Source organism: Diadema antillarum, unplaced genomic scaffold, assembly GCF_040938485.1.
Source record: "Diadema antillarum isolate AM-2024a unplaced genomic scaffold, OU_Dant_1.0 seq00000459_RagTag, whole genome shotgun sequence".
Taxonomy (NCBI): Eukaryota; Metazoa; Echinodermata; class Echinoidea; order Diadematoida; family Diadematidae; genus Diadema; species Diadema antillarum.
The window spans coordinates 350,605-368,032 of record NW_027271430.1 but is presented as its reverse complement, the minus strand read 5'-3'; the positions used below and the strand labels follow the sequence as shown (position 1 = coordinate 368,032).

The window sequence follows — 17,428 nt, the reverse complement described above, 5'->3', positions numbered from 1 at the left end:
GTTACCGTATGGGTCACATTGATTTATATTACCAATCCGTGTCGAAGTTAACACAAGTAGAATGAAATCAAACGAGCAACAAAGAAAGAGCTAAAAAAAAAAACACCAGGAAATGTTTTATTGTTTTTCAATAATGTTCACATTTCATCGACGCAGATGGCCATCATTTTTTCATGAGCTTGGAAAGGAAAAAAAAACAACAACATCAGCAGCAACATTTCATTCATTCTGTGAATGCTACAAGGATGATTATTATAAATACTTAAAAGGGAAGATATCACAGTTGCAATAAACAAAACATATGCTCCTTGCCTTCTTTATCCCCTAAGTTTCTTATGTGATTGCGAGTAACATACATGTCTACATACCTTTTTGATGAAATATTTTGATACCACAACTTTTTTTTTCTCAATGATCATTAGATTGCTTATTTGTATCAACACTCTTAATGTTCTGGTTGTTCGCGTAAACATACAAATCTTGTTCTACAAGTTATTGTAAATGAAGTACGAAACAAATCCGTCATGGTTTGGGAACAAACAGTCAAATCAGTATAGTAATCAAAATGAAAAAAAAAACACTGCTCAGGTTCATGACACAGCAGGGACAAAATGCATTTCTTTTTAAAGGATACCATAGGATGTCATAGTTATTTTTTTCAATCAGAAATAGCACAGAGCTATTTGAAAAACAAAAACAAAAACAAAATGAAAGATTATCGCAGTCATGAGTTGGTATTCTAGATTTAGGTGACAATGCTGCACTTAATGTTCTTTTTTTTTTGGTAGATCGTATTGCTATTTGTACCTTGACACATTTTGATGTGCTATAATTTTACGGGTTAGTCGATGTTTATCAACTGTCGTGAAGATCATTACAAATAAATCACATCGCATTCGATAATGTTCTTCTACAGGTAGAACGTTTTTGGGATGTCTTCCCATGGGGTGACATTTTCGTGTAAACCAATGACAATCTATACATCAAGTTATTTAGAGGACAATAATGTAAGCGCAGTCGATAAAATGATAATTTCGCATTCTACCCAATTGTTGAAACAGAATTCTAACTATGAATAATTTTATGACTCCGTTCCAAAATGTGATTTAGGATGCGCACTGGGCTCCCTATACGATATAGTGCGTGATGTTGACTTTTAGGAAGAATAAATATAAGGTTATATATACGCGCTCTTCACATTAGGTTTTTCTTCGAATAATACCGAATAATACGAGTGATGTGTTAACAAATTACCACTTTTTTGTCGGATTAACAGGATGTTGTGCACCCTGGGTCAGACGAAGCATTCTGTATATTCCATACCAGCCAATCATCATTATTTGTTTTTTATTGTTCTTTAAAAAAATGTTTTTATGCTCTCGCTAATCGATTGTTTATCAACACTGTGACATGTTCATGCTTTTTCCTTTTTGTCTATGATTGTGCACACTTTGCAATGCAGGGCCCCCTTGTAAAGCAGGCCTTTGTAGCTCTGAATGGGACTTCCCTGCTTTTGAAGAAGACTTATGTATAACTGCGTATTATGCCTCAGTAAAACCGTTATAGGGCCTATACAGTTTATATAAGTACTTTGGCTACATCTTTTTTGCTGTCGAATGATTCGAGTTAATACGAATCCGTTTTCGGTTTATATGATAATGACTATTGTATAAAACACTAATGTTTTATGTGGGTCATTTTTCATGCATGTGTGTACTTATGCTTTCTGAAATAAAACTGATTTTACTTGTTATATCTAAGACATAATGCTGTGTACTGACTAAATAATGTGTATGTTTGCATCATAGAAAAAATGATAGGACCATATTTAAAGAAGTATATACTTTTGTGCGAACGGGAACTCAGAAGAAACGTGGTACGTTTTTATGTAAAAATACGTCCCTCAGACATTCTGGCTTCCTTTGCTGCATTTATTGAATTTTCTTTTCTTTTCATGGAGTTCTCCTTACATATCTGCTGCAAACAACAAGAAATGGACATTATTCAATATCGGAAAGTCCTCGATTCAATCATTATAGAAACCTTTTCTATATTATCATGACAATAGTGCGTTACGATCAAGACTGCCTGCTGGAACGAATTACTAACTTGTGTGTGTATCTCAGCAAGTGAAGTAACGTATGAAAATAAACTTCATTAGAGATAACAGGTACAAGTTTGTGTGTTATATGTATCATTGCATAATTATATGCCTAGCTGTGTGAGTGTGTGTGTCTCAGTGTGTGTATTTTCTAGGGCAATATCTTAAGGTTTTTCACCCGACATCAAGTGTAACATGAGGTACTCTTTAATAAAGAACTCCGCTAATCTTCGGAAAATTTGACTAATCAATGTCAACAAAATTTGGTGACTGCTAAATATCCTTCCGCAGTGATAATACAAACACAGTCATGGCTTCATGATTTTCCTTTCTTCCAAGCCAAAAGAAAACTCATATTTTTCACCAAGAGTCCCAAACTAAAAGTAAAATACAAGACAAATGTACTGAGAAAAAAAAAACCGTGACTGTCATGAAAAAGTATAATATGAAACAATGATTCGGGGACTTAATGTTCCCTGATTCCGTCTTGTGGTTGTTGGTGAGAATGTTTGCATGAACATTCGTGGAAGAATGGTGGAGGATATACGCAAATAGAAATCAAGTATTATTCTTGTAAAATGTTTCATGGATAAAATATGGTCAGTCGCTGCATAGACATTCTGATTTGTTGAAGGCAGAGAGAAAATGATACCTGGCCATCACTAGGTAGCTGCTGAGTGTGCACTGGTGCAGCGTTGTTTAGAATTGAAGAGTTTTGATAAAAAATGAGCTCAGCTCATTTTTCAAACATTTCAAGGTAAGTCCATCATCAGATAGAGCAAAATTAAGCCTTTCCAGTAATACCTCACTTGTGACATAACAAGGAATAATTATATTCTAGAAGTTATGATTAAAAATACCCTGTATTTTCTTATCATTTTTTTTTAATTTTTAGCAGGTATAATCACAAATATATCAACTTAACGAGAGTGGAGTTAGCTCGTTTAGCGATATTGCGTACACGTTGGATATCTTCCATATCTTTATTTTGAAAGCCGATTGATACATTTATGAACTGCCTATAACCCTTTTTGTGCTTTGAGTGCCGCCTATTACGAGTGGCACAGAAAGTCTCAGAGCTGTACACACTGTACAAGGTCTTTGTCACACTAAAGGAACCTAAAGGATAATTTGAGGTAGCTGTATTATGCAACGTCTTCAAAGTGCAAATGTAATTCAGCATGTCAACGATCGCATTATCGCATCTATATATTTCATGAGACATTGTACAAGATCGAGGAACAAAGAAAAGGAAATTCTTCGTCAAGAAAGTATGTTATCTCTCTATGGTTTGATCTACTTTATTCCAATACAGAGAAAAAAACCCAACAACAATCAAATTGACACCCCTGCGCACGCTTACACGTTTGACCTCATCTAATCAAATATATTCACCCATGCATACTTACACTCACAAACCAATAAACATACTGTATTACATTCTCAAACGTCATATCTATTCCTTGGTTCATGCAGGACATGAACATTCTTTTGCACTCCTGCAATCAGTTTTCCTGATTTTCAAGGACGTAGCGGGAACTTTCTCCGGTGTAAAGGGGGCTTAACCACTGGGGAGATCTGCAGTGGGCTTAACAGCTAGCCAATCCTCTGCACAGAGCCAGCGTAGCCAATCAATTCTGTTCACTGTGGAAACTCTTAACAAAAGATGGCGCTCTTTGACTTTCAATTCACACTTTTCCCCGCTCCCATCCGTATAGAGGGCTCACACCTGTAAATAAAATGGAATGTCCCAGACATACTATGGGAGGTGTAAAGCTCGCCGCACAAAGTATACGACTTTGGACTATACGACTGACAAACTTTGATCTGAAATAAACCACAATAACCTCAGAATAAACACCCCTGTTTATTTCAGATCCAAAGTCTGTCATTGTATAGTCGTGAGTGGTATAGTGTGCGGCGGGTTGAGTGGAACCACTTCCCAAGTTGTGCAGATTGATGTATAAGTCGGAAAGTCCTATTGCATGACCACTGCATGTATAGCATTTCACTGGCTTTGATGTTCCATGCTCCAAGCTGCTCTTCCATAAAGTTTGGTTATGGAGACCAAAGAAGAGGTTCTTGGTATGACAATTTTAAGCTCCATTTCAGAGGAAATGTTGAAATCCTGCATGGAAGTGTTGGATTTGTTTCAGAACAAAATCCTTTCTTCATTTCTTTTTTTTCTTCAAACTTCAAAAGTTTTCTTTAAATCGTTTTGTTATCAATACCAGGACTGAAAAAAAAAATGAGTAAATCTCACAAAAAGTTAATATGCAAGGGTCAGCGAGCTGTTCGTTGAGATTGAGGAAAGATGCATAATACTTAAAGGGATTGTATGGTTTTGGTTGAGACCTATCTTAAGGTTTCTAATAGTTCTTGGTGAGATAATGAGAAACCTTTCATAAAATATGAAAGAACAGTACAATTCCAAGAGAAATTCTACGTTTATTTGATGAAAATTGGTTTTGAAATGCCTGAGATATCCGAAAAACAGTCATCCCAATAAAAGGCGGGATCCACCTTTTATTATGATCGCTTTGTTTTACTTTGTTTTTGGATGTCTCAGCAAGTCCAAAACCGTTTTTCATCAAATAAACTTTGAATTCCTCTTAGTATGGTATGGCCTGTACTACAATTCATAAGTGATTTCTTGGTGTCTCACAAAAAAAAATTAAAAGCCCGATTCTCATCTTCACCAATACTATACCATCCCTTTAAAGTGCTGTCTTTTGTCATAGCAGTTAACCAACATCTGTGATTAAAAGCGCATAAATTCTCCGCGGCAGGGAGCATGGAACAGAAAAGAATAAAAAACAGAAAAAGATCCTTGTTACTCCTCCTTCTCTAACACACCCCTGGTCGGTCCCTTTCTAGAAATTTCGACATAAAGAGGAATTCGCTTTTTTTTGGTTACTTTTATTACCAGGTAACTCTATTAACATGTAGAAACACGAAGATGCAAACCCAACCTTTTCACAAACAGCACACACACACACACACACACACACACACACGCAGACACACCACACACACACACACACACACACACACACACACACACACACACACACCACACACACGTGCGCGCGCGCAATCACACACGCATACACACAGAGACAAACGTATAAACGACAGTGTAACTTGTATATAATTATACTATCATGGCTGCTTTTAGGCTTTTTGTTTATTGCAGCATATGGAGTTCTATGAATTCATTAAACTACAATAAAACGAAAAAACTTGTTCCATATTGTATAGGAAAGTAACTAGACAAATAACAATTTTATCTATTGTCAAAATTGTCAATAGAATTTGCATTACAACATGAAAAAGCCTCTTTGAAAAAAAAACCACACACACACAGAAGCAATACATTAACGACAAGACTGAATCATTTTAGAAATAGCTTGCAACTCACACAAGATTTCATCAATTTCATCAATGTTTCATAAGAATCATAATACATGCACCTATGTACAATGTATTATGTCTCATTTATATCAGATATGAAATATTCTACACAATTTGAATACTTTAGTGTACTAATGTCATATCTCGCAATCATCATATGGTAAGTACATAATCATGATAATGGTCATCAAAGATCAGTAATAACGGTCAATGGGGAAAATATACAGGACATTGATTAAAGGACAAGTCCACCTTCATACATGTGGATTGAGTGAATGCATCAACATTAGTAGAACACAACAGAGAAAGTTTGAGAAAAATCGGACAATCCGTTCAAAAGTTATGAATTTTAAAGTGTCTTTCAGTGCAGTCACTGCTGGATGAGAAGCCTACTACAGTGTATGACGTCACATGCCCGGAACGATATAAGGAAACTATAAGGAATTATAAAGAGAATTTCACAAAATTTTATTTCCTTTTTTTTAAAGTGCACCTTTCCTCGATTTGTCACTGATGTATGTCAAGGGTAACATTATTCCCTCTGCCTTCTGAAAGGGTTCTTTTATTATGCAAGGAGAGTGAAAATATGTTGAAGTTTTAAATTCAAATCTTAAATCTTTAACGATACTTGCATGTTTAATTTATGTTGATAGGAAAAGTAGAATATATAACATTGCACTGATTATTTTGTTCACCCTTACAGATTCATCAGATTCAACATTTACAAATAAAGAATGTAAATTGTTTTAAAATGTGTACAATTACATAATAGATCACGAGAAATCATACGGATTCAGTATTAGATCACAGTTCTCGCGCCAACAGCACCTTGAGCAGCTGCAGCTACAAGCTAGGCTCATTGACGAGACAAGCTGTTGGAATGTCTTGATCAGTTTAAATGCAATCACACAAACTTTGAAACCCTTCTCCTCACACCTCACAACAATAAGGTAATTAATTGGAGTCGTCTCTCTAGAAAATCAAGACAAACGAAGAAGCTATAATATGCTACCGCAGTATGACCTGAGTGTATTTACAGAACATTTTCACAGTGTGGGAAAAAAAATTAGAACACACAATTTCAAAAGGCTACATAAATTGACACAATGCGGTCATTATTGAATGATACTGTGTATATTTCCTTGTGTGACATAGGAGTGAATATTTATTAGCACTGCTTGTACATTGTATGCACTGTGAACACAATGTTTTCATACAATTTCTACCCTGTTTACTTATACACTTGTACTATCATATACAACTTGTAGAAGATTTCAACCTTGTAGCAGGAGGATAAAACATGCATGGTTATTGCTTTCAGAATATCTCTAGATCAACTAGTCCAGCTGTTTGACCTTATTCCGCCTCCGATGATTTCCCGATCGCGTTCGGTTTCTCGGCGTCAGCTTCGGAAAGGGCCTCGGGTCTCGGAGCACGGCCGTCGGCAGCTTTTCGTACCGCTTGCACCCCTCCCATGCCCACCATCCCTTCTCGACGCACTGGCGCCGTTTCCTCACGACGAAGCACTGTGTACCAAACACGTTGAAGAAGGCGTTGCCCACGTGGTATGAGACGGAGTTACGGACTTGGCGCAGACACTTGTGAAACCTGTAGTCAAATTGGAAAATGCAGTAACAGTATCACCATTTTAGTCATCACAATGTTGCATCAAAAAAAAAAAAAGAAAAAAAAAAGGTATCAATCTCACTTACTTGCAATGTCACATCCAAAGGAAAAAAATCATAGGTGTATATTATGAGTATGCATGCATTAGGCCCTACATACTACACGTATGTACATTGTATCAACACACAGACACAGACATACACATGCACACACACACACACATGCACACACACACACACACACACACACACACACACATATATATATATATATATATACAGTATATATATATACACTAAATGTATGATATGATAGATATTATGATAGACATTGTATAACATTCACATCTCATTGTAATCACAATAAACCATACGCATTCTTGCGTGTGTATCGATATGTCGTGCGTTATGTCATGATGGTGAGTCTTCTGAAATACCATTTCTTTCTAACATACCAGAAAAGTAAGATTAAGCAGCTTATAAGATTCTTTCACCGTTTCAACGGTTTGCCGGTGTGTTAAGACGGTTCAAGAAAAGAAAGACCTTGTTATTGGTATCCGAAAAGTCGATTCTATTTCTATTTCATTCCATTCATTCCTGCTCAGATCAAGAATACGGAAAAGTGCATAGAGAAGACAATAATTCTCCCGGACGGGTGTGATTGCGCAAAGCTTAACGTATTAGATTTGCCACAGAGCGGGGCCGTCTTTTTTTTTTCTTTTTTTAAATACAGAAACGAAGTTTGTGAGCGAGGAACACAATACATCGATCGACAGAATAGAGAACAGGGGATAGCAAAATTAAGCCACGCCGCGGCGTGGCTACTGGACAGTTAAGACAATACATTGAATACCAAACTCTTGCAGGTGCTGGACATATTACATATAAAACAAATGAAAAGGGGTTAACACCCCCCCCCCAAAAAAAAAAAAAAAAAAGTGAAAGGAGATAAACAGAGGCTAGGTAGCCTACACCACTGTGACTGCACGAAGGACATGACGAGCAAGGGTCTGTTATGTAATGCCAGATTTTCGTCTCTTCTCAATATTTTTCAGCATAATCGTACAATAGGCCCTAAATAAATCAACGAAAGTTAAATAATTAAACTGATGATTCGTGCTCTGATATTCCCGGAGCAGCCTCAACAGTGTTATTTAGAGCATTTGTTTTAGTGAGCCCTACACTATACCATTGATCATTTCCGAAGCAATACAAGGTTTAATTTATTCATCTTGGACGAGGGGGACATTATTTCATTTTGGATTGGAAAGCTGCAATAATTGAGGCTATGCACATCCGTGACAATCGAATATCATGGTTGATATAAGGTTGAAAGAAGACATTTCAACTTCCGTGCACAAACTTTGGACCCAAATCATTGCTAATAGGCTTGAGTCATGTGCTTGAAGATGTGTTTATTTTTCTCTGTGGGTGAATCAAAAAGCTATGCTTGTACAGAGTATTGTTGAGCATTTGCGGATTTGATTGAGAAGATTGTCCGGCATAGGGTAAAATGTCATTTTGCATTCAATTCACAATGATAACAATTATCTTCACTTAAAAGGTTTGGACATTTCCATAACGAGAGTTCGTTTCACAGATTATTAGTCACGCCATCAAAGCCATGATGCACTTTTTCCTCACTATTCAAATCACTTATAAGAGCTTAATCAAAGGTCGCAAATGGACATTAAACTTTGACATATTACGTTTTACTATAATGTTATGAACAGACTGATAAAAAAGAACCAATAAACACATATCATGCGTCAAAAATATTGATCACAATTCAATCGTTATATTCGTGCTCATTTCATTAGCCTAAAATAGGAGATTTTGGTTATCTCACGGTTTGAGAATAATAGGTTGCGACAGTTCGTGCAGAATAGGCGCCGTCTAGACGATGAAACTTTAAAGTGAAATTCCATTCTTGAGTTGATTTTCATCCACAAACAATTGACATTTTCAGAAATGTTATGGGGCATAGTCAGAAGTAGCGAAAAGATGTGGAATTGTACTTTTCACAATAGTGGCGTCGGTCAACGTCACTATTTTATGTAAATTAGGCGAGATGATGTCGTAATCGCCTAAAATGTCTTGCTATGATTTGTAAACAGACTTCTTCCATTTCATTTTAAATAGATTTGAAAGAACACAGAAGACACACCTCTCTTTTCTATCATATACTGTATATATATATATACACATGTATTCATTTACACACATAATGTACACACACACAACACACACACACACACACACACACACACATATATATATATATATATATATATATATATATATATATGCAGGTGTACGTAGTAGTCTGGTATTTGTGATTGTGTTGGTAAACGTGTGGGACTATATAGATTTAAAAAAAACAAGGAAAAGTTCAAATGACATAATTCCAATTTCACTGCTCAAAAAATAATGAGCAAGGTCATGTGCAGAGTCCTGGAAAGTTCAAGTGACAGGCGTGGAAAGGAGAGGCTTGCTCCATCAACATCGACCATGTGCACTCAACAACATGAGGAAATCCACGCCTGTTTTGAAGCTGTTGTAGAGCGGAAATTGCGAAAAGTGTAGCCTTGTTTCAATGCTCTTAGCTGAAATTTTCGATGCAGACTAGCTTTTGTCACGCAATATAATGGGCCGAATGCATAAACGCTAGCAATTGCTTGTACTAGCCTTTTACTCGAATCCGTATTCATAAAAAACAAGCAATTGCTTGCGAGCAGAAGCTTTTGCTAGCAAGCACAAGCAATTGCTTGCTGCCCTCAAGCAATTGCTTACAGACCAAGCATTTGCTCAAAAACGTATGCATAAAACATACCTTTTGCTAGTTCTTGCCAGCAATTGCTTACGATTTTCCAAGCTCTGTAAAATGAGCTTGAGCTTTTGCTTAACCGGAACGTTCCCTTTTTAAATCATTTTCATATTCATGAAAGAAAGACCACACTTGTGAAGGAGTGGTATAAATCTACAAGAAATTACTCCTGAGTAGTGTAAGACACTTTTTCATTTCAACAACGGGAATGTCTAGTGGTTAGCACGCAAAATGTGATGAAAATCAGGTAGGATGTCTGACTTCGGTGGGGAGGAAGGAGACCTCTCTCCGCGTGCGATCTGGCACATCCGGGCTACTTTAAGCTGCAGTGTTGATGGGAATCAGCCAGTAATACGTGTGTGTGTATATATAGATGTGTGTGTATGTGTCTGTGTGTGCATTTCATAGCTCTTCTGCTATGTCAGGAAATGTTTCCACACACACATGCCCTTTCAAATAGATGCTGTCACACTCGCCTTTGTTCTTGTGTTCGCACAGGCGTGAAGTCCCTTTTGTTGAAAACGCAAGCAATTGCTTGTGCTGGACAAGCAAAAGGTGTTAGCATAAGCAAAAGGTTATGCATATGGATTTAAGCAATTGCTTGAGCTAGACCTTTTGCTAGACGAGCTTGTGCTTTTCCTTGAAGCAATTGCTTACAAGCAATTGCTTGTTTCATGCATTCGGCCCCATGTCACTATCTGAAACGCCAGAATGCGCACTAAAATTGAAATGCAATGTCGCGAGCAACTTCACATGAACCGATTCATTACAGCCCGCGTTCTTCCAAATGGCGCCAAGGAAAGATAGTAAAGCGATCTAAAACAAAAATGGTACTCCCATATAGATTCGAGCTCTAATAATGAAAAGACGTCAAGAACTATGGGATTTGACTCCTGCCCATGCTCATAGGGCAACTTTCGGGAAAAAGCAATCAATGGTTTGTTGTCTTTGGGAATCCCGCACTTCGCGCGAACCTCCGATTACTCTTCATTCCACTCCGTATATAGCCAAGGCCAGTCAGGGGGTATATAAACATATTCGCTACACCGGAGCAATATCCGTGATGCATGCCTCGTGTATTTTCTTACGGTGGCAATTCTTGGATGGCATTTGGAGCGGCGGGATAGCTTAAGATACCGGGAGGAACTGATGATAACAAAGATAGGATGAGTTTTCCTTGTGTTCATCGGAAGAAGACGCCAGTTGAGCAATATTCCTTGTATGTGTGTGTGTGTGTGTGTGTATGTGTGCGTGTTTATGTGCAGGCTGGGGTGGGAGGGAGGGACGGGAAGCGTGATATTAGCAATGAAAGTACAGCATGCGAAACACACACATACACACATACACACACACATATGTATATATATATATATATATATATATGTATATATATATATATATATATATATACATACACACAGAGGCAAATACCTGTATTCAACACACGATGTCAACACACAGAAACACACGCATCAAACACCTACACCCCATACCGTCACATACGCACATACAAGATATACGTTTACGCACATCAAACACACAGGAGCTTGGCTAGAGTTCAACTTTTCAGTCATTATTCTTTATTTTTGTTGTGTGTGTGTGTGTGTGTGTGTGTGTGTGTGTGTGTATGTGTGTGTGTGTGTGTGTTTTAATGAATCACTACTGTATTACACCACAAGGGTTATTTTTTTTTCCTTCATGTAGTGATTCAGAGCCGGAAAACTCATTTCCCAGGAAATTCATTATGAATAGGATAAATCAAGGGGTTAAAGGTTAACTCTGCCATTACGTTTCCAATCATTAACTCGTCACAAAGAGAATATGATCGCATCAGTCATCTACAACGCCATCAAAATACCAATAAATCTTTTGGAAGTCAATTTGTTTGACTAGCGATCTTTTCTTTCAACTCTTTTAGACATCCGGGATCTCACCTGGCCGGGATGCCCCATCATTTTACTCTATGCTCTCCTTCTTCCAACTATATTTCTTGTATGTCCTCTTCTCTTTTTCCCGCCTTTCTTCTCATACTCGTGGTCATCATCTTCCTACTCCTTTTCTTCTTTTTTCTCATTCTTTCTCCCCCTTCTTCTTCTCGTTCCAACTTGTCGTTCTTGTTTTTATTTCCGTCTTCAGATAAAAATATCATACACAAGTTGCATAATAAATTGCATATAGTATACAAAACAGAATGAAGAAACGGGGGATTGTCCGTTCAGCCGAATCTGCAAAATATGACTGTTCTTCCGCAGGATCTCATACCTTTTATTTTTCACCTTCTGTCAATCTTTCTTCATTCTTTCTATCGTCATCATCTTCAATTCCTCTCCTCCCTCATCTCGTTATTTCAATATTGGGGTCTCTGGCAGTCTGGCAAACGCTTCTGCCTGGCGACCAGAGCTTATACTTGAAGGAGAATCATACATACGCAAAGTGCGTCATAAGATTTTCTGAATAAGTGATAACCACGTGCCCTCGGACGCCTGTGTGACGTCAATCGCCCGACCTTTCATTCATGACAGTGTGACGCAGTTGGCCAGAGACCAAGGCGTAGTACATACAGGGGGCAGTGTCCGACTGTCGGCGCCTCTTTCTGGATAATAATGATGGTGTTTTATACTGTGACGTATATTATTGTGATACTAGATTTTAAAACTCAGAAATGGTCTTCATTCATCAATGTTTACGGCACCACAAACACGTGCGTAGGCTCTATTCAACGATTACTGCTGATGTTGCAATAAAACCAAGTGAATTTCGACGCAGTCGTCTCAGAGCAGAAACTCAGTGTATCAGAAGTTAGCTGGTAGCAGTATTGGTAGACAGTAGAGATAATGAGTACATAGTAAATAAGGGGACAACAAAGTTGTCGAATTTTTCTCATTGCTAAAGCGGAGATATCTTCATTTGCTGCTGTACACGAAAAGATTATGACAATATTGATGGGAGTCATGGGTTTTGTTGTAATTCTTTGATTACTTTTTATTTGTCTCGGATTTTGTTATTTCTTCTTCTTCTTCTGAATAAGTCTGCCTCCTTCAATAGACTGAAGATTCTTGCAGACTGGTGCTATTTACATTATAATACAATTTATTTACAGATATTTACAAGCACATAGAAAATTTGACGAAAATACTAGCCACTGTGATCAACCGTTAGACGGTTTCGAAATGATCCCACAGATGGCGCTGAAACAATTTCTGACGACAGGGAATTCCAGTTCCTTACAGTTCTTGGGAAGAACGAATGGCGATGCGATTCAGTTCTCGAATATGGTACCTGATAGGAGTGTGGTTGCGAGGCTCTCGTTAACTGAGTAGCCTGTTTGATGATATAGTCCTGTGCTGAAAGAGGAGTGAGATTATTGTGTATTTTGTACATCATAATTAGCCTGTCATTTTCTCTGCGCTGTTCCAGAGTGGTCCAATTAAGTTCTTGTAGCATTTTGGTGACACTCGAGGTGTTATGGTAGCGATTTAAAGTGAATCGCGCAGCTCTTCTCTGGACCATTTCCACTTGGTGGATTAGGTTCTTGGTAGATGGGTCCCAAACTGTGGAAGCATACTCAACAATTGGTCGAACCAACGTTTTGTAAGCTGTGGCTTTAACATCAGAAGATTTTATGCGAAGATTGCGTTTTAGAAATGCAAGCACGTTATTGGCTTTATTGACAGTATTGTTGATGTGTTGGGTCCACTTCAAATGGTTACACCCAAGTACTTCACGGATTCAACAGATTCAAGAGGGGCGTTATTTAGATGATACACGTGTTGCACCTTACTTCTTTTCCTGGATATTATTTGGAGCCACAAAAGTGAGGAGGGGAGCACCAAGTCCCACCCCCCCTCCCCCCCCCCCCCCACGTTCCACGTAACGGTCCCATCAGCTAGACCGGTTGTAGACTATATGTTTGTTTCAGTGAGTAATAATTCCTCTTCTTCTCGCATGTGCCTGCCTGGTTGATATTATTATACTGACTGTTGCTGGTCACCTGGGGCGAACCACGAGGGGTCGTAATAATGATGACGACGATGACTAGCTGCTGCACACGGGTCCAGAATCCCATCTAGGAGGCCGGAGAAAACTCCCACGCATACCAATTGAATCTCTCCTTGAGATGCAATGTTCGTTTTCCCTTCTAAATTCTGTCAAGCAGCAGGTGTCTCTTCGTAATGACAAGGCTACCATGGAGTATATAGAGAGAATAGTTTACCCTAATGACATCTTCCACAGCAACATTTAACCGGATTCACCGGTTCCTCAAGATCGAGTCTGCCAATATCAAGGCTGACTGTAAACAAATAGTCCGCGCAAAAGTACTTTGACTTTGGTATTCTCACGTTTCGCGTGGTATTTCGCCCTGGTCCTTGTTTGTTTTATACCCAAGGACAATAATTGCGGTGCAAAGTTAACAAGCATGGCGATCATCGACGTTTAAAAACATCAACAACAGTTCACCTTGATATTATTTGGGTGTCTAATTCATACACCGGCAAATTTGAGAAGATAAAACGTCACTGAAATAAATAAAAAAAATCAACAACAGTTGAACCAGAGACAAAAATATCCTGTTTTATTCTATACTTTTGTATAGAAACAATGCAGTGCGCGCGCTTCAGCGAGGTAGATACATTTCCTTACAGTAAAAATATTCAAGGAATGCGAAGTGTAGGGCACTGCTAGGTTTGAAGCGCAAAAGCTAGACAAAACATAGTTTGAATACAGAGACGATATCATGAGAAACACACTGTGATGAGGGCAACTTGTTCACCACAGTGATCGCAACACACTGAAGCTCTATTATTGTATATAACTACATGTCTAAACCAATTATGGGCCACAGATTTTACACAGCGCTGGAGGTTGATGCCAAACATTCTTCACACATACACACACACACACATACACTCTTCGAAAACATAAAGTCAACAGAAAACAACACAAAAAGAATGATAAGCTTACATCAATACTAAATAATAAGGCATACCATTGAAAAGAATATGTCGCATGGCCAGCGGAACGGTGGGGGGGGGGGGGGGGGGGGGGGGGCTCGCCCCCTTTTTTTTGTTCACCATTCAAAGGAATGCATAAGGTGTCATTATTTTGGACCCCCCACTTTTTTTTTAAAACCCGGAAGTACGTAAGTGGCACTAAAAGAAATAAACAGAGATCTTGAAGTGTGAGCGCGGTAAGGGTATGCTTTTGCGTTGAAGACCCTTGTTTTATTTTTGGTTGTCAGCTGAAGAAACCCGGAAGTGGAAGGAGAGATGAGAGATGAGCTGAAGATCTTTGTTTTTTTTTTTTGTTTTTTTTTTTTGGGCTTTTTTTGCTTGTTAGCTCATGAAACCCGGAAGTGGGACCCCAAGTTCTGAAAACGCTCCGCCTGCCCTGACGTAATGTCTGTAAATTCCAGAATGAAACCCCTATTTTGGAATCTTAAAAATAATAAGTAAATAGAATATATAATTTCCAAAAAGAAAGGTAAAATTGCTACTCATTTTCAAAAATGAATGTTTGACATTTAATTTGAAACTGTATAGTTTTCTTACAAGGTATATTCTTGTCAAATTTGACATGTAATGTTTTATGTATCCAATTTGTTATGTTGCATTTTTTCTTTATTACGTGATTCTGTAATTCATTTCATTTTTTATTCTTTGTTGTAAATGCCATTTATTTTTCATCAATAAATACTGAATTAGAAAAATAGATATTATCAATTTCAAAGTGATGATTACATCACCACAACTTTGATAAACAATGATAGCAGAAAACACGACAGAGCATATTCACATAAATCTATATAGGCCTACCTTTTGTCACAGGCGCAGTGACTGAGAGTAAAGAGCTGTTTGTTGGTGTAGTGATACTTTGTCTCGAATCCCACGATCTGCATTTCTGGCGGACAGTAGTCGTGAGCTCGACAACACATGTCGGTTTGAACGTGCTTGCCGAGGGAGAACCGGTATTTGGCCGTGCTGCCTGGTCCACACCACTGCGTCCCCGGGAACATCAGGCTCCGTCGCGCTCGACGATGATGTCCGATCGCATTCGAGTCAGTCCATTGCGAGGAGGTGATAGAGTTGTGGCCGCCGGTCGATTTCAGTAAACGTTTGCAGTCTTCGAGGAGGAGCTTGATATCCACAAGGCTTTGTAGAGAGGGGGGTAACTTGTTGATATTGTCTACATCAGCAAAGAAAACTCCATCCAGCCCTCTTTGTGTGGAGTTTGAAATTATTTTGAGTAGGGTGTCGATTTCAAAATTACCACCACTGTTGTCATTACTCGCCATCGTCCTACCACCCGAAGTGTTGTGAACTTTACCAGCGCTGTTTACATGCCCGACAATTTCCTGAACGAATTCGTTGATCACATGTCCATCGACGTAGTCTACTTCGCATTGAATAATTTCTCTTTTATCGTCAAATCCAGCAGTAATATATAGCGAACCGTTCGTCACTTGCCGTTTAAAACGAACGGCATTAGCGTCATCTGGCCTTTCCCATGTGAGTTCTCTTGCGATCTTCGATCCGAAAACGACGACAGTTTGTCGTCTGCTTCCCGCTTTCTCGATCACAATCTTCCCGCCAAACTTTTCTTGCGGACTGTCTATGGAGAGAGAGTCAGTCAGTTTTCCGAATGGAGAAGCGAATATTGATGGGATGAATAAAATAAGGGAGATACATAGAGTTCTGAGGCAAATGCATCCATTGATTGAAGAACGTCGTAGGATATCCATGGCTTATTTTCCTTCCGGTGACGTGCGACCGACAATAACTTGATGGCATCGATACATTTAGTGGCAACTCAGTGAGATGGACATTGCACGTTGTACCATTTCTCAGTCATCTGTTTTGTTTCCTTCCCGGAAAATCTCAGTGCTGCGATACAACATGATACGTCATGCTCATGTTTTTACAGATTGACAGCAATGAGTATGATGGAGAAACACATGGGAGAGACAGTGAAATATATACCAACGCGAGAGAGGAGAGAGGGAGACGGTGTAGTGATTGCGGCAAGGTAGAGCATGCATTGTGAAACACGTACAATCTGCAGAGATGGTGCGATACTGGTCACGTGAGCTCCACGTAAACCGGCGAGCGTATCTGCGTGACCACGTGTGACGACGAAAGGCTGCTGAGTGAATGCGGGTTCAGTGTGCACTAAACCCGCCGCCGAAACGGTGTTCCGTAGCGAATAGTTTCCCATGCTTTTGTAGGGCTGTGTTCCACTATTAAAGCTTTTGTTCCAAGATTAAGGGGATGGAAAGTTGGACTGCATGCTTTGTTCAGTAGGCCTACGTTCAAATCTCTGAATAAGTAAAAGATTTACAAAGTCTGGATTCAATAGGATTTCCTTTTCCGTATAACATCCACTGTCGGTCTCAATTTATTTGACTGTACAGTCCACGCGAGGGAGATCACCTACACAGCAAATATAACGGCTATATCGTGCAAA

At 38.7% G+C, this 17,428-nt stretch overlaps 1 protein-coding gene across 1 annotated transcript; it reads right to left on the bottom strand.

Annotated features, from left to right (window-relative positions):
* Window positions 1–6,852: 6,852 nt before the first annotated feature.
* On the bottom strand, window positions 6,853–16,259 carry LOC139732992 (phospholipase A2 isozymes PA3A/PA3B/PA5-like). Its single transcript, XM_071643831.1, has 2 exons — window positions 15,781–16,259; window positions 6,853–7,123 (listed from the first exon to the last, which is right to left on the bottom strand). Exons 1-2 carry the CDS (start codon window positions 16,257–16,259, stop codon window positions 6,853–6,855), a joined length of 750 nt encoding a protein of 249 aa, XP_071499932.1.
* Window positions 16,260–17,428: the final 1,169 nt, after the last annotated feature.